Source organism: Myxine glutinosa, chromosome 8, assembly GCF_964187855.1.
Source record: "Myxine glutinosa chromosome 8, kmMyxGlut1.1, whole genome shotgun sequence".
Classification (NCBI taxonomy): Eukaryota; Metazoa; Chordata; class Myxini; order Myxiniformes; family Myxinidae; genus Myxine; species Myxine glutinosa.
The window spans coordinates 2,712,241-2,730,888 of record NC_136268.1 but is presented as its reverse complement, the minus strand read 5'-3'; the positions used below and the strand labels follow the sequence as shown (position 1 = coordinate 2,730,888).

Below are 18,648 nucleotides of genomic sequence, written 5' to 3'. Positions count from 1 at the left end.
GTCTCCCTATATTTTGATTCTGAATCCAGCTTTATGTGTGTTTGGCCCGGCTCCTTTTGCTGTTCCTTTTGTTCTGTTTTGCCCTGATGCACCCGATTTTCTCGCTCCTCCAGCCTCGACTTGCCATTCAAAAAAACGGATGAGCTACTCACCCAGAAATTTGAGTTAAGATAATTTAATAGGACAGACAGCCAAGAATGCCTGTTCCTGGGGCTATCGAATGTTTGGGACGTAACCATGAGACTTGGAGCAAACTTATGTTCTTTTTAAACAGCTTTGATGTGACAAATCACAGGAGCTCGGTAAAGCACCGACCCGATACGGTGCACAAACAGATGGCACGAGTCTTCACTTTTCCTCCAGTCAAGTCCTTCCACCACTTAACGCATTTTTCCTACAAGTAAATGAATATAAGCAGAAAACATTTTCCGGCTAGTTGTTAATTTTTCATCTTTTTCTTAAGTTGCTTGCTTGGTGAGTTAAAAATTACTTGCTACCTGTCAAGTTAAAAATTGTTAAATTTTTAAAGCACAAATCTCTTTTCCACCTTGAACCATTACCTCACCTGGAACGATGTTCATATTTTCCAGGCATAGAAAAGGCAACTCAAAAAGTCAACACGCACACACCGTTCATTGGACCAGAGTCTCAGGCGGTGTTGAGTTGATTGGAGAGAGATGCGAGAAGAAGGGTGCATGTAGCTCTGCCCAGAAGGAACTTTCTGCCGGAGCATGTGCAATTCCTGCTCATAGACATTACGTTGTTGCTCCAGGGCCAAGTGCTTCTCTTGTTTGTAATGCATCTCTAAACTTGCCACAAGAGGATTTACATCCACCGGTACTAAGAAAGCAAAAAAACAGCAAGTGGGAGTTATGAAGAGGTTGACTATATAAAATACAAGGTGTATTATTAGTGTTCGACGATCAAGTATTACCTTTACTTGAATCCTGAGCGTGGGTCATAACTTCCATCTTGGCGTATTCATACCCGTACTCACTATCGGAGTACGACTCATTTTCTAGTGCTGAGCACACCTGGCCCATCTCGTCAAGGGAAACAGATGGCATTGCATGCTCTTTGCGCTTCCTCCTTGGTAGGTTTGCCCTGGGTGAGCGTTAGGGTCATGGTTATGGTCCCCCTGGCAGAGGCCCCTAAAATGATTAAATAACACCCCACTGAATTCACCATCATTTTCTTTCATATTATTTATGCTTATACATAGTTGGGACCAATCGCTCTTTAATAATATACTGTAAACAGCCACAGTTCATGACAATCAATCCTAACAGTTACCGACCTAATGCGTAAAATCTGCTGTGTACGAGCAGACCATTATGGACCAGAGTCTCAGGTGGTGAATTGTCTCACCAGAGTGAATTGTCTCACCAAACCAGACTCTCAAAATTGATTATTTTATTAACTCCATTAAACAAAGGGTTAATTTCCCCATTCAGGTTAAGTCAACTAATTCCTAAAGTTGAGATATTTAATGAAACAGGCATTGTTTTTTAGGAATTCATTCTCCTGCACTACCTGCAAGTGTGTTATTGCTCAAGTGGCAGGGATTATCTAATGTTATAATGACAGAAGACCCATGGGATCAAAATGCAATAATGCAAAAACTACACCATCAAGTCAGCCCAAGCACCGAACCCATTGCCTCTTGCAGTCCAGCGCAACATAAATTGGCGTAATCACGTTTAGGCCACGCCACACAATTAAACAAAGTTCAACCCCAATACCAACCTGAAGTAATGGTTGTTTCCCCATAGAATACGATCTCCGTGCCACAGAGCGGTTGGTGTGGTTATTTTCTTGCCATTCACACATGTCCTAGTCAGAACAAAAGAACAGGTGTAGTAGGATAGTTTTTCCAACAAAGCATGAGGTCAAGTCGAATGTTTGTGCACGCATTTACACGGTGCACAAATCTTATCAATGTACAAGATTACAAATGCAATGAGTTTCATGATGCTTAAAGTGAAAACATAGTGGCAATACCCCTGGCGCTCACCTGGTAGAATAAATAGTATACTGCACTGACGAAAGGTAATTTAAACCAATTTCAGTGGTTGCTGGAAGATAGGGCAGTATGTATAATCATACTAACATCATGGTAAGATTTTAAACAAACAAACAAAAAAAATACCTATTTTGGGGGGCATCCCCCGCTCTCCACACCCCATATACCACTGCAGACACCAATTTTTCTAATGACTTGAACAAACATTGGTACATCACGGTGATTAAGGTTGTGGTCAAGTTTCATCAGAACTGCGTGTGTAGTTTCTGAGAAGAAAGCAAATAACTATTTTGGGGGACAACCCCCCCTTGCCCCCCCCCCCCCCCGTAAACCACCTCAGGGCCCGATTTTTTAAATGCCTTGATCAAACGTCGGTACATCCCCGGTGGTGAAGGTTGTGGTCAAGTTTCATCGAAATCATGTTTGTAGTTTCAGTGAAGAAAGAAACCTATTTTGGGGGATAAAATCTGGATCCACTTTCACCCACCGTGGACCCCCAAAGAGGCAGATTTTTTTAATGCCGTGAAAAAGCTTTGGTACATCACATGTGATTAAAGTTGTGGTAAAGTTTAATTGAAATCGTGTTTGTAGTTTCAGAGGAGAAAGCAAATTCCTATTTTGGGGGGTCAAATCTGGATCCACTTTGACCCTGTTAGACCCTGATTTTTTTTTAATGCCGTGAACAACCTTTGGTACAACACGGGTGATTAAGGTTGTGGTGAAGTTTCATCAGAATTGCATGTGTAGTTTCTGAGAAGAAAGCAAATACCTATTTTTTGGGGGGGTGGGGGGGGGGGAGGAATCCCCCCCCCTTGACCCCCAAAGGGGCAGATTTTTTTTTATGCCGTGAACAAACTTTAATCACAACATAACAAATAGAATTTGTGCCAAATTTGGTCGCAATACCATAAGTGGTTTCGGAGAAGTTTCAAGTGTTTACGGACAGACGGACTGACAAACGGACGGACAGACGGACTGACAGACGGACTGACAGACGGACTGACAGACGGACGGACTGACGACGCACCATCGCATATGCTCCCCTGAACTTCGTTCCAGGTGAGCTAAAAAGTGAAGGCAATATTAAAGATGTGGGCACTGATTTCTAGAAATGTTGTCATGGACACATCAAATTGTCTATTTCATGAAAATTAAAATTGCCGATCTTAATCAAAGCTCAAAGCAAAGATTGGGCTCGGATCAATCAGATTAAAATTGATTATTTTTCAGAGGAAAATTTATGATTTTAGAAGTTTGACCTCAAGTTGACCTTTGACCTTTTGACCTCAAAAATCGTTGGTTGCACAATTTAGTGACTCAATATGCAAATACTGTTCCGAAACAAGCCTGAAACAAGCCCAAATACACAAAGCCCGAAACAAGTGTGTGTCCACCCTCAGGAGAGCCAGGAAACAATATCTCACCATTCTCAAGACCGAACTCTCTTATCTGTCTCCCTCTTCCAAATCCTGGTGGCGTCTGGTCAAATCTGTTTCTGGTGTTTGTTCCCCCTCCATCCCCTCCCTCACCTCAAATGGCTTAACGGCTGACTCCGCACGTGAAAAAGCTGAATGCCTCAACTCTGTGTTTGCCTCTAAATCTTGTGTCCCAAACCCATCCCTCTCTGTACCCACCGTACCCAGTCGTACCCAGCTGCTCCTGGACTCTGTGTCCTTTCCTCCTGACAAGGTGGAAAAGTTTCTGTCAACCCTCGACTCTGATTCTGCAACTGGTCCTGACGGCATCAGCCCACGGGTCCTAAAATCATGTTCTTCTGCTCTTTCACTCCCTCTTTCTGTTCTCTTCACCCTCTCTTTTGCTCAAGGTCATCTGCCATCTGCTTGGAAATCAGCCAACATCACCGCTTTGCACAAAAAAGGTGCAAAAACAGATCCCAGCAACTACAGACCAATCAGCCTTCTCCCAATTATCAGCAAAGTCATGGAATCCATCATTGCTTCAGATATTAAATCTTTCCTCTTCTCCAATGGCTTGATCTCTGATCATCAATTTGGTTTCAGACCTGGTCACTCTACTCTGGACATGCTGCTTCTGCTTTCTCAACAATGGATGGAGGTCCTCAACGCCAAACAGGAAATTAGAGCTGTCTCCCTTGACATTTCACGTGCCTTCGATACGGTCTGGCACCCTGCTCTGCTCACCAAACTCTCCTCCTTTGGTATCCATGGAAATCTCCATGCATAGCTGGCGGACTTCCTCTCTGGTCGTAGTCAACGTGTGGCCCTGAATGGGTTTCTCTCATCTCCTCTTCCTGTTCAGGCTGGAGTTCCCCAAGGTAGTGTTCTGGGCCCTGTGCTTTTTCTGGTCTTCATCAATGATCTCTCTGACTCTCTTGAAAATCCTCTCTATCTCTTTGCTGACGACTCTACTCTCTGTCGCTCCATTCCTCATCCCTCAGATCGGCAGTCTGCAGCCTCCTCACTCTCTGCAGACCTGGACAAAATCACAGACTGGTCAAACAAGTGGAACATGTCTTTCAATCCTGACAAATCTCACACTCTTACAATGTCTCTCCAAAAGGACCGACTGGACAACCCTCCCATCTACTTTCTCAACAATCCTCTCCAAGAAGTTCTGTCGCTCAAACTTTTGGGTCTCACTATCTGCCATGATCTTTCTTGGGAAAACCACATTTCCATGCTGGCCTCCAAAGTCAGTCGCCGACTGGGCATCCTCCGTCGTGCGAAGTCCTTCCTTGGCACACCTGAGCTCCTCACCACATACAAGGCTTTCATCCGCAGCTCAATGGAATACTGTTCCCCCCTCTGGGCTGGTGCTCCTGCCTCACACCTTGCTCGGCTTCACGCTGTTGAGGCCAAAGCTTTCAGAATCATTGGAATCTCCTGCGATGTAGTCAACACCGAGGGCCTTTCACTCACTCACCGCAGGCAGGTTGGTGGTCTTTCTGTCTTCTACCGACTCCTCTCCGGCCTTGCTCCCCCAGCTCTCTCTGTGCTCTGTCCCCCCAATATTCCTTCAGGTCGCACAAGATCTGCCTGCAACCCTCTTATGGTTAAACTGCCAAAGTCTAGGCTCTCTGCTCACCTTCACTCTTTCATTCCCCTTTTCTCCCGCCTCTGGAACAAACTCCCCCACTCCCTTCAATCCCACTCCTCCCTCCAGGTCTTTAAAACAGCTGTTCACCACCATCTCTTATCTTCCCCCATCGAAAACCTTGAACTTTTCTACCCCCGGTAATTCACCCCAGAGTCCTTGCAGTGTTCATATGTTTTATTCCTCTCCCACCTCCCCCCAAGTCCTCCCGATGTCCCTGCTCTAAAATGTTGTGTTTGTGTCCTTCCCCCTCTTCCCCCTCTCTTTTGTGTCCTTCCCCCTCTCTCCCCATCTTGTCTGCCGCTCCCCTTGTTTGTTTTTTTTTGTGTGTCGGTTTGTCTTTTTGTGTGATTAATGTTAGCTCTTTCACGAGCCTCGATCTTGTATACAAAAAAAAAAAACAAAAAAAAAAAAAAAAAACTTTCAAGTCAATCAGATGAAAAATGACAATTTTAGAAATTCCCAGTTGTGAAAACCTCGACAACTTGGTAAAGTTTCATGAGGATCATCATTTTAGAATTGTAACCTGTAGGTGATTGACAGACAAACAGACGAACAAATTAACAGACAGAATAACGCACAAGACCAACCAATATGCTTGGAAAATCTTCGATTTTGCACGTAAAAAAAACCATTTGCTGCAACTTATTTGTTTCTCCATCCGGAACAGCAACGGTTTCTGGGTATGGGACTAATAGCCAGGTACTGTACATACACCTGACTATTTATTGCATACTGGCAGAGTATGTACCCCCTGGGTGGGTCAAAAGCTTGCGCATTACTTACTGAAAAAGAATAGTACATGAATGTGTTTAGCATGAAGACTATATGATGGAATGAGCATGGAATTCAACATTGCAATGCGTACCGTGCAGCCGGGCTGGGTGACAGCAGGACCTCTTCGTCTGTGTTGATGTCGATGGTGCAGTGTTCTGGAAGAATTCCAATTCCACAGAGTTGAATGTCCTGCGAGCTATTTGCACCAATGCGTGTGCGATCCTTAAAAAATCAACAACAAGAAAGAGCAATCAGAGATTGCAGACCCTCGCCAGGATGTTTTCAGTGCTTTTTAAGGCTTTTGTCTTAAAAACAAATATGGCGGCCGAAGCACGTGACCGATGACGTCATCATTATTTTTTCTCCACCAATTAACCCCAAGATGATGCTCAATATATTTCATCTTGATCGGATGAGGTTTTTTACTTGTCAAATTATGATATCATAATGGAGGCACCTTTGACATCATCATTGACATGTTATTCACCATGAGGAGTTATTAACTATGACCCATGTCTCAATTTTTTCCATGCAGCGCTTTCGGAGATATAGAGGTGCAAAGTTTTTGGTTTTTCCAAGATGGCGCCCATACCACGTGACCTATGACATCATAATTATGATTTAAAAAATTATACACGTGGAATTGCACCTATGGTGAAAATTTCCTGTCAATCGTACCAACGGTTGCAGAGAAAATCATATTTATTCTGTGCGGACAAACAAAAACTCAAATGCAATACCCTCTCCTCTGGCTAATAAAGGTGTCAGTGTGTTCTATTCGATCACATCGATGATAATCACAAGAGGGACTGAGAAACCTGCAGAAATTTACAATAATGTTGCATATTTGTGGGTTGCAACCACCCACCAGGCACACTTAGGCAACCACGCTGAAGGCAGCAGCAACCACATTAAGAGTCAGAGCCGATGGTGGCCAAGATTCCAAGTAAAGAGGTCATTTAACCAAATACAAGTGAAACAACTCCTCCCCCAACATGGGTGATAGAAAATCCAACCAATTAAGGTGATTTAACCAAAGTTTACATCTCATTTAAATGTATCCAAAACCAAGCACATGTACAAATTTAACAGTTCACAATCTCTGAACTCCAACACCAGAGCAGCAGGTGAATTATGCAGACCCTTTAAGATGTTTGACTCGGCACATGATGATATATTTGATGGTGTAGTGAGCAGTAGATGCAGTAACAAATGTACAATGAAGCAGTGCATGGTCGACTTGACTGTTCAGTACAGGCCATCACACCGAAGCAATGTATGGTCACCTTGATGGTATAATGAGCAGTAGAGGCAGCCAAGTAACTTATGAAGGCAATTATGAACTTTGAAGAAGCAGGACTGGAAGAAGTTATAAGAGCAGTGGAGCACAATGGTGCCGAGAAAGGGTGCTTTGTTTTGTGTTTGTGCAAAGCATACCGATTTAGATTCTGCTCTAGATTTAGAGCTCTGTCCCCCAAATATTCCTACAGGTCGCACAAGATCTGCCCGCAACCCTCTTATGGTTAAACTGCCAAAATCAAGACTTTCTGCTCACCTTCACTCCTTCATTCCTCTTTTCTCCCGCCTCTGGAACAAACTCCCTCACTCTCTTCAATCCCACTCCACCCTCCAGGTCTTTAAAACAGCTGTTCACCACCATCTCTTATCCTCCCCCATCCAAAACCTTGATCTTTTCTATCCCCGCTAATTTCGGTCCCCTTGTGTTTTATACTTCTCCCACCCACCCCCCCCCCCCCCCCTTCCCACGCCTCCTGCCCTCAAGCCCTCTCCCTCCCACACTTCTCCCTGCTCTCAAATGTTGTGGTTGTGTGCTTCCCCTTCTCTCCCCATCTTGTCTTCCGCTCCCTCTTTTTGTATATTTTGTTTATCTGGTTGATTTGTTTGTGAAATAAATGTTAGCTCTTTCACGAGCCTCGATTCAGTATACAAAAAAAAAAAAAAAAAAAAAAAAAAAAAAATTTAAATCTTTAATTTTCCACAATATAATTTACTGGCCATTTATCATTTCATGATTACGAGACAAATTCCTCTTGAGGATCATGACAATTCATGCACTGCGTGGAAACCTCTATTTCCAAAATGAATGAGACGATCGATGAAGAACGCAGACTTGAACAGGATGCAGCAAGAAAACGAATGAGACGGGCGAACGAGTCCATCGACGAACGTCAATGCAAACTTGCGGGGTCACCTGTGGGAATCCCACGGGCATGGATGTGTGTGACATTTCGACATATTGAGTTAGATGCTGCACATTCATTTTTACAAAATGGTTACTGGCAAGTCATCAGATCCAGAAATGGTGTAATGAACACAATTTATTTACGCGCAAGCACGAAAGCAAGACGGGCCGATTTCCGATTCCGACGGGCCGACGGGCGAGACGGGCCGATTTGGAGCAAGAAAAAGAACGAGACGGGAGAAAAACGAGAGAAACGAGACAGGGAAAGCCGATTGGAGAGGCGAGTGAGGAGCGATTGGAGAGGCGAGTGAGGAGCGATTGGAGAGGCGAGTGAGGAGCGATTGGACAGGCGAGTGAGGAGCGATTGGACAGGCGAGTGAGGAGCGATTGGACAGGCGAGTGAGGAGCGATTGGAGAGGAGAGTGAGGAGCGATTGGATGGCGAGTGAGGAGCGATTGGAGAGGCGAGTGAGGAGTGATTGGAGGGGAGTGTGAGGCACGATTGGAGAGGTGTGTGAGGCGCGATTGGAGAGGTGTGTGAGGCACGATTGGAGAGGAGTGTGAGGCGCGATTGGAGAGGAGTGTGAGGCGCGATTGGAGAGGAGTGTGAGGCGCGATTGGAGAGGAGTGTGAGGCACGATTGGAGAGGAGTGAGGCACGATTGGAGAGGCATGTGAGGCGCAATTGGAGAGGAGTGTGAGGCGCGATTGGAGAGGAGTGATTGGAGGGGAGTGTGAGGCGCGATTGGAGAGGAGTGTGAGGTGCGATTGGAGAGGAGTGTGAGGCGCGATTGGAGAGGAGTGTGAGGCGCGATTGGAGAGGAGTGTGAGGCGCGATTGGAGAGGAGGGTGAGGCGCGATTGGAGAGGCGTGTGAGGGATTGGAGAGGAGAGGAGTGTGAGGGATTGGAGAGGTGAGGGATTGGAGAGGAGAGGAGTGCTAGGTGGAGAGAGGAGAGTGTCAGGTGGAGACAGGAGAGTGTCAGGTGGAGACAGGAGAGTGTCAGGTGGAGAGGAGTGAGGGGTCACATATTATGTGAAATAAATAAATTGTGTTCATTACACCATTTCTGGATCTGATGACTTGCCAGTAACCATTTTGTAAAAATGAATGTGCAGCATCTAACTCAATATGTTGAAATGTCACACACATCCATGCCCGTGGGATTCCCACGGGTGACCCCGCTAGTATAAATATGTTCCCATATATTTTGTTGCGTTTTTTAGAACCTTCACTTTGTAAAATAATAAGCCTTGTAAATAATTTCCTGTAAATATCCCCATCTTCTAAAGGTCAAAGGTCGCACCCTAGTTAGTCCATATTGCAACACATAGGACACCATAGGAACTTCTTCAGTTATTTCATTCGTATGTGTTTTAGTCAAGGCTCTGTTTCCAAAAGTTTGACTCTGCGTTGCATTAATCAAATAACCTAGGCCCCTTGTTCAATCCCGTTCATTTTGCGGCTTTGCCTCCCTCCAAATTGTGTTCCCTTGCTTGCCAGCAGCATTTGCTGCCTGGCTCAAACGCCATTAACCACGCGGTCAAGCTGGAGAAGAAGGGGGCGGAGCGCCAAGAGCGAGGCGTCGCCCTGTCAACGAACCAACCATGGCTGAGGTGAGCTCACTGATGTGCGTGGCGCGGCTTGATTTCGAAGCACACGATATAAGCGCGAGCGCGGCGCCTTGACACAGAGAAGGAGAGAGAGAGGGGACCGTCGATTGCATCATCACGGACTGCGCGGAGGTCGGGCGAGCGAGCGGATTGCATCATAACGGACTGCGGGGGGAGAGCTCGAGTGATTGTCACGTTACTGGGAGGACTGCGCAAGGCACGATCGATTGTATTGAACTGTGCATACGGCCTTGCGAAGGTCTACCCCCCCCCCCCCCGCCATATATAAAGCCCGAGCGCGCGCCAACGGTATGCGCTCGCTGCTGCCCAGGTTTTCGCCACGGTACGCGTGGACACCTGGAGCCGGACCTCAACGACTAAACCATCTTCCCGGACCTTCCTCCCCTGCCATCTGCCTGGACCTTCTCCCTACCACTACCCTCCCGTGTAAGTCTGTATGTTTTAATTAAGACTGTGTAAGGTTGCCCTGTGTCCTTTTGCTCTTCTTCTTGTACATGCCCTTCTTTCGTTTCCTCTTTTATTAGTATAGTAATAAATCATATTTGTTCTTCCTACCTTTTGGTTTCCTCTTATTTGATCGCTTTCGTCTTTTCCTCAATTGAGTATCGGTGGCACGATTTCAGAACCGCTCAGAATCGGGTTAGTCTTTTTGCTAACGGCTCGAATCGCGGATTGCTAAACCGCCGAGGCAATTTCCATCTGTCCGTGGTTCGAGCGGGAGTTATTTCCCTGCTTTGCGGAGAGATTGGCATGTAGGTATTGGGACCCATCTTGACCAATCACCCTGGCCAATCTCGACCGCAGAGGAGCGTTATAATTTCCAGGGCTGGGGGATTGGCCAGTTTAAAAGACAAGGGGATTAACCCCCCCCCCCCCCCTTGGGAAGGGGAGCGCAGACCCCCGGATCCGCAACAATATGTATATATATACAAAAATAATTACATCAACCATTCCAATCAAAGCACAATACAATATAATATAATCTATAAATGTTGATGTTTATCTGTCTGTCTGTATGTTACCTATACACACCAGGGGCGGATCCAGCAGAGGCGGGGGGGGGGGGAAGGGGGGGGGAGGGGAGGCTCCCTAAATCCGTCAAATACAAAAGCGATGCATTTTTTTCATGTGCTAACGTGTATATAACCGAAGATGTTGTGTCGAGATCACCTGACATTCCTCAGACCACAGGTGATGTTGACCACAGAGTTAAACATAGAACTGATTTGTACCATTCAGTTTGTTCCCACAGTGGATACTTGATGATTAACGAATTACCAGAATAATTTGTCATCGGAGATGCTTCTTCTCTCCTAACCATTCATGAACCACGAAGTGGAAAGGTTTCCCAAATATCAGAAAATCCAGAGTCTCCATCATTCTGTTTGAATTCAGCACTCAGTCTGTGTTTTCAAGACACAAGAACATGATGTTTGACCATGGGAAATTCTCCAATGTATCCAATAGGCATCAACTGTGTTGGAGAAGAAAGTTTTGTCATAAGTGATTCTCGTCGTCGAGATGATGAAGGAAAATCTTCAGCTGATGGAAAAGCCGTAATTTTGATCGGAGGACACTTCCATGTCAATCCTTGTTCAATATGTCAGAGATATTGATTTGTTTTGATCATTTTGACATTTGTTTCATTATGTGCAATGTCTGATTTTCATTCAATTGGATTTCGATGAGACAATGAAAAAAAAAAAGAAGTGTTTTGAGCAAAAGCTTTTTCATTAGAGAACTTATTACCCTCCACCACCGAAGGTGGATAGAGGTTATGTTTTCACCCCTGTCTGTTTGTCTGTGAACAGGATATCTCAAAAAGATGAGGACAGATTCAGACGAAATTTGGTGGAGAGGTTAGGTATGTGACAAGGAGGACCTTATTAGATTTTGGTGAAGATCCGGACCTGATAATTATTTAATTGATTCTTTGCCATTGATCGATAGGGCTAAAAACTATATGCAGTATAGCATGGTATTTTCAAAGAGTTGTGGACGCCTTATGACAAAGCTAGGTGGATGAGTTGGTCAGGCGACAAGAACAAGCCAATTTGATTTTGGTTCTCGTCTAACAGTCCTGTGTCGTGTCTCATGTATTCATCTGTATGTCCATGAGTGTGAGATGTGTGAGTGGCAGCTCCACTACGAGCCTCGGATCCTGCAAAATAAATAAATAAATGAAAACACCTACCTGGAGATAATACACCAGTAGCTCATTGAGCGCAGGATCAGCATTGAGGTTTACAAGGAAGCATTTGTCATCTCCAACCTTGATCCCCGACGACTCCAGCGAGATCCCCAAGCTCTCCAGCTGTCGCTGTCGTTCCTAATATGACAGGAATCACAGGGGCTAACAAAGTCACATCGAGCTTGTTAGAAAATCAAGAAGAAATGAAAGTCATAGAGGAGAGGATTGCTTGCGGTATCAAGCAAGAGATGAACTCATCCTACCTGAGCTATAGCCACTGTCTTGCGTAGTTTCTCTTCCCAACTAACCGTCATTTCCTGCATTAGTTTCTCAGACTCCTCGAGTTTCTCCTTTAGGCCTGGAGCTGTGAGTGACTGGAAGGAGGAAGTACACCGCAGTCTCAGCTTCAAAATAATTATTTGTTTTTGAACTATATTTGAACCAAATCACCCCACAAATGATCACGAATCTTCAATACATAATGTCCAGCAGCAATTCAACATGCTCATCATTGAGCCAATCATTCCAAAAACACACAATTTCACCTCTGCCTGGGTCAGCTGGTTCCGCAGCCTGTCAACCTCCTCACGCAACTCCCGAATGATTTTAGCGCTTGGCTCCTCATTGATCACGGCATGGTTGACGATGCGTTTTGCACGGTCTGCGTAGCGCAGCGTCGACAACGTTTCCTCGTAGCTGTCAGCGGCCGGGCTCACTGTTGCTATCATTGCAGTCTTGCTATTCCCACCAAGGTTGTCCTGTTGCAATTCAAAATCAATCATTACCAAAGAGGATAATGCTGAAATTAGTGCAACAAACACCCAAAGGGCGAAATTCAAATTTAAAGGCCCCAGGTAGTGGCAAAGTGAGTGGTGATGAAAATGGCCTGCAAGGATAGTGTTCCAAAAGCAGAGTGATAGAAACATGCGAGACCGTGAGGATGTGGAACATGACCAGATGCGCCAGTCGCATTCCAACTGCAGCTTTAATACCTCGGCAAGCACGGAATTCCAGTTCCATAGTCTCCAAAGCAATATTTTTCTAAACTATTTCAAAAGGATCTCTGATTAAATTCGTACAAAAGCAGCAAAGCTTCTAAAGCATGTAAACTAAATAATAGTTGAGATGAGGTCCAACTTAGCCGACTAGAGAAATTCAGTGCTCAGGTCACAGGGATAACTCAGAAAAAGCCTTCAGGAGGATAAAAACAAACTACAGCCAAGACGGCATTCCATCGCAAATCCCCACGCTTCCCACCTAGAGCAAGGTTGAACTAGAAAAGCACTCGGTAGAGCGCTCAACTCCGCCAGGCTGAACAGATTATGTTCCCACCAATAGGCCGGATCGATCTGCATGATCCAGACCTGAACCATGATCTAGTCACCTTGTTCTTGACACCTAACCCACTCACCCACCTAGTTTTGTAATATGTCTGTAATATTTTGTTTTGTAATGTTTGTAATATTTTTGAAATATCATCTATCTATCTATAATTCCAGTAATCTCTGTCTGTCTGTACGTTTGTTTGTCTGTGACCGCTGTTTCTCGACAACCACGGGTCCGATATACTTTTAACTTGCCAGGTATATTGCTGGGGACCCGAGGATGTGCCTTTTCAAGGTTTCATATTAATCGGACAATTACTTACCGAGCTATGTCCAAAAAACGATTCAACCAATCAGAGAGCAGCGAACGATCGCGTGTGCCGAACGTGGAGGACACACTCTGCCTCGGATGGCACATTTGAGAGCGTATTCATTTATTTCACGTTTGCAAACTATGTTGGCGTTAAACTACGTTTTAAAACTAATAAAAACGAATTTGCGATTCATTCGCTTTCCTGCGCGTTTGTGCACGCGATGGCGATTTCTTTACCAAACTCCGGAAGCCGTTCGCTTTGGACCAAACCATTGCATGTAAATAGAGGGGGGGGGGGGGGTTCTGTGGTCGTTGCGAATGGACCAAACCATTCATGTAAATAGAGGGGGGGGATTGTCACTGTACTCGCAAGCCGTTCGCCGTTCGCTTTGGCGTTGCGAATGGACCAAACCATTTCATGTAAATAGAGGGGGGGGGATATAATTTTAGATAGATATATAGTACGGGCATATATATAGTACGGGCATGCCCTAGTATATATAAATCTATAATATATAACCTATAATATAAATATCTATAATATCTATAATATAAATATCATCTATAACCCTGGTGTTGGGCTAGCGGCTAGGGTGCCGGCTTAGGATCCTAGGATCCTGGGTTCGAATCCCGGTCGATCGCTGAATTAACGCCAGGGGGGTTGACCCAGCCTGTCATCCTTCCGAGGTCGGCTAATTGAGTACCAGTTCACTGGTAATTCCCTGTTTGTCGTTAAAGGCGGCAAAAAGGGTTGGCGTCAGGAAGGGCATCCGGCCGTAAAACATTGCTTCAAAAAGGGGACAAAAAACAACAACAACCACGGTTCCCGAAAAAGGCCAACCCCCGCGAAAAAATGGCCTCTAAAGGTGGTTTTTATTTTTATCTATATATATAAAGCAGTAAAGTATGTTTGTTTGTTTGTTTGTCCTCTTATAACTCGAGAACTACTCATCGCAGAGAAAAACCAAAGGCATATTCGGCATCAGTACGTCTCAGAGCAACTACAGCACACCTTAAATTTTAAAAAACTTCGGGTTTTAAAATTAGCGTATTAGCGCAGAAGCGCTAGCAGAAGAGGGAGGGAATCGAAGCGAGGGAGCGCAGCGCTCCCTCCAGCGCTACACAGTGCCAGCGCTTCTGTTAGCGTAATGGTGCACAGGCGGTTATCACTCTTGCGCATGCGCAAATGCGCTGTTCCGATGCTTCATGTTCCTGCAAAGACTTTGGCGCATGCGCAAATGACGACAGATGGGCCACTGTATGTTCGTTTAATACGTACGCGCTTTGATGGGCGGGGCGTATGGCGTTCATGAAATGGTCGAATGCAGAAGTGCTTGAAGCCGTTGCGAGCGACTCGCACGATCTCTCGTCATGGTCCACAAGATTATCACAGAGACGTGCAGCTTCCAGCATTACGAGATATGATCGAGACCTAACTTTTGAGACCAGTCACAGCCTTCTAGGCCCCGCGGTTGGTTCAGACGACCCCGACAAATAACGTGTTGGATTTTATCGCAAGCCGATTCGAGCGCCGACGTGCCGGCGAACAAAACCAGTCATATCGTTTTAACGCGTGGTTCGATTTTTACAAAATAAACTTTTTCTTGAAGGGCTGAACCGTGCGCTCACAACGATACCGAGTTTGACCCTGGGAGAGCCGTTTTGCGCCGGCAAAGGCGCCTTGTTTTCCGTGATGACCATGTCGTGCTGCATAGATTACCATAAATTATAATATACTAGGGCATGCCCGTACTATATCTATATCTAAAATTATATCCCCCCCCTCTATTTACATGAAATGGTTTGGTCCAAAGCGAACGGCTTGCGAGTACGGTGACAATCCCCCCCCTCTATTTACATGAAATGGTTTGGTCCAAAGCGAACGGCTTGCGGAGTTTGGTAAATAAATGCCATAGCGTGCACAAACGCGCAGGAAAGCGAAAGAATCGCAAATTAGTTTTAATTAGTTTTAAAACATAGTTTAACGCCAACATAGTTTGCCAACGTGAAATAAATGAATACGCTCTCAAATGTGCCGTCCGAGGCAGAGTCTGTTCGCCACGTTCGGCACACGTGATAACTCGCTGCTCTCTGATTGGTTGAATCGTTTTTTGGACATAGCTCGGTAACTACTTGTCCGATTAATATGAAACCTTGAAAAGGCACATCCTCGGGTCCCCCAGCAATATACCTGGCAAGTTTAAAGTATATCGGACCCCGTGGTTGTCGAGAAACAGCGGTCACAGACAAACATACATACATACATACATACATACATACATACATACATACATACATACATACACACAGAGATTACTGGAATTACAGATGACTAGGGCATGCCCGTACTATATATATATCTAAAATTATATCCCCCCCCCCTCTATTTACATGAAATGGTTTGGTCCAAAGCGAACGGCTTGCGAGTACGGTGACAATCCCCCCCCTCTATTTACATGAAATGGTTTGGTCCAACGTAATGGCGCACCGCTCTCACAGGAGCTCCGGAAGGTCGCATATCGCAGTTACGATGAATCGCAAATTAGTTTTTATTAGTTTTAAAACATAGTTTAACGCCAACATCTATCTATAATTCCAGTAATCTCTGTCTGTCTGTCTGTACGTCTGTACGTTTGTCTGTGACCGCTGTTTCTCGACAACCACGGGTCCGATATACTTTTAACTTGCCAGGTATATTGCTGGGGACCCGAGGATGTGCCTTTTCAAGGTTTCATATTAATCGGACAATTACTTACCGAGCTATGTCCAAAAAACGATTCAACCAATCAGAGAGCAGCGAACGATCGCGTGTGCCGAACGTGGCGGGCACACTCTGCCTCGGATGGCACATTTGAGAGCGTATTCATTTATTTCACGTTTGCAAACTATGTTGGCGTTAAACTATGTTTTACAACTAATAAAAACGAATTTGCGATTCATTCGCTTTCCTGCGCGTTTGTGCACGCGATGGCGATTTCTTTACCAAACTCCGGAAGCCGTTCGCTTTGGACCAAACCATTGCATGTAAATAGAGGGGGGGGGGGGGATTGTCACCACTCGCAAGCCGTTCGCTTTGGACCAAACCATTTCATGTAAATAGAGGGGGGGGGGATATAATTTTAGATATAGATATAGTACGGGCATGCCCTAGTCTATCTATAATTCCAGTAATCTCTGTCTGTACGTTTGTACGTTTGTCTGTGACCGCTGTTTCTCGACAACCACGGGTCCGATATACTTTTAACTTGCCAGGTATAATTGCTGGGGACCCGAGGATGTGCCTTTTCAAGGTTTCATATTAATCGGACAATTACTTACCGAGCTATGTCCAAAAAACGATTCAACCAATCAGAGAGCAGCGAACGATCGCGTGTGCCGAACGTGGCGGACACACTCTGCCTCGGATGGCACATTTGACAGCGTATTCATTTATTTCACGTTGGAAAACTATGTTGCCGTTAAACTATGTTTTAATAAAGTTTTAAAACTAATAAAAACGAATTTGCGATTCATTCGCTTTCCTGCGCGTTTGTGCACGCGATGGCGATTGCTTTACCAAACTCCGGAAGCCGTTCGCTTTGGACCAAACCATTTCATGTAAATAGAGGGGGGGGGATATAATTTTAGATATAGATATAGTACGGGCAATGCCCTAGTAGTTTGCAAACGTGAAATAAATGAATACGCTTTCAAATGTGCCGTCCGAGGCAGAGTCTGTTCGCCACGTTCGGCACACGTGATAGCTCGCTGCTCTCTGATTGGTTGAATCGTTTTTTGGACATAGCTCGGTAACTACTTGTCCGATTAATTTCAAACCTTGAAAAGGCACATCCTCGGGTCCCCAGCAATATACCTGGCAAGTTTAAAGTATATCGGACCCGTGGTTGTCGAGAAACAGCGGTCACAGACAAACAAACAAACACACACACAGACACACAGACACACACACACACACACACAGAGATTGCTGGAATTATAGATAGATAATATATTACCGGCGGCGCGTTCCGTGACGTCACGGCTCACTTAATTGCAATTATCTCTGGGATTCCTTGGCCGAATCGTACCAACTTCTATATATATAAAGCAGTAAAGTATGTTTGTTTGTCCTCTTATAACTCGAACTACTCATCGCAGAGAAAAAACCAAAGGCATATTTGGAATCAGTACGTCTCAGAGCAACTACAGCACACCTTAAATTTTAAAAAACTTCGGGTTTTAAAATTAGCTTATTAGCGCAGAAACGCTAGCAGAAGAGGGAGGGAATCGAAGGGAGGGAGCGCAGCGCTCCCTCTAGCGCTTCGCAGCGCCAGTGCTTCTGTTAGCGTAATTAGCGTATTTCGGAACGTTAATTTTTCAACTTCATTATTCGGAATCAGTACGTCCCAGAGAAACTTCGTAATGTTAATTTTTCAACTTCATCCGATTGACATGGGACCAACGGCATGTGACAGAGAGTGAAACATACATGCTACATTTATTTGACGACAATGAGTTCCGACTTCCGGGTTCGTGCCGCCAACCCTGTTTGGCGCCTCTTGCGGCACACAGGGAATTACCAGTGAACTGGTACTCAATTTGCCGACCTCGGTAGGATGACAGGCTGAGTCAACCCCCCTGGTGTTAAGGGGGAGGAGGAGGGGAGGGGGGAAGAGGAGGGGAGGGGAATGGGGGGGAACGGGGAGGGGGAAGGGGGGGAGGGGGGGAGGGCCCTTCTTCCCCCAGGCACCCCCACAACCCTCCCCTCCCCCCTTCCCCCTTCCCCCTGTTCCCCTCCCCCTCCTCTTCCCCCTCCCCTCCTCCTCCCCCCCCCCTTTCCCCTCCCCCTCCCCCTCCCCCCTCCCCCTCTCCCCCATTCCCCTCCCCTCCTCTTCCCCCTCCCCTCCTCCTCCCCCGCCCGGCAATGCCGGGTACTTCTGCCAGTGTTATATAATCGCTTTCCGCCCCAATCTCTCAATGGTGAAGATTCACTTAAAAATTAAAAAATTCTCATATCCGGATCCTGATTCGGATCTTCACCAAAATCAAATCGTTTCGTCCTTGTCACACACCCAACCTGTCCACCAAATGTCATCCGAATCTTTCAACAATATCAAATTCCGTTCAGGA

At 45.5% G+C, this 18,648-nt stretch overlaps 2 protein-coding genes across 2 annotated transcripts in view; both read right to left on the bottom strand.

Annotated features, from left to right (window-relative positions):
• LOC137412855 (kinesin-like protein KIF13A) overlaps positions 1 to 18,648 on the bottom strand; it is a 232,334-nt gene that overhangs the window by 139,678 nt on the left and 74,008 nt on the right. The window contains 7 exon segments of the mRNA XM_078782869.1: positions 630 to 840; positions 935 to 1,104; positions 1,747 to 1,833; positions 5,967 to 6,097; positions 11,905 to 12,039; positions 12,165 to 12,275; positions 12,447 to 12,659. Coding sequence (XP_078638995.1) covers positions 630 to 840; positions 935 to 1,104; positions 1,747 to 1,833; positions 5,967 to 6,097; positions 11,905 to 12,039; positions 12,165 to 12,275; positions 12,447 to 12,659 — 1,058 coding nt within the window.
• Positions 1 to 18,648, bottom strand: part of LOC144893208 (uncharacterized) — a 301,836-nt gene that overhangs the window by 270,452 nt on the left and 12,736 nt on the right. The gene's annotated exons all lie outside the window — the stretch shown is intronic.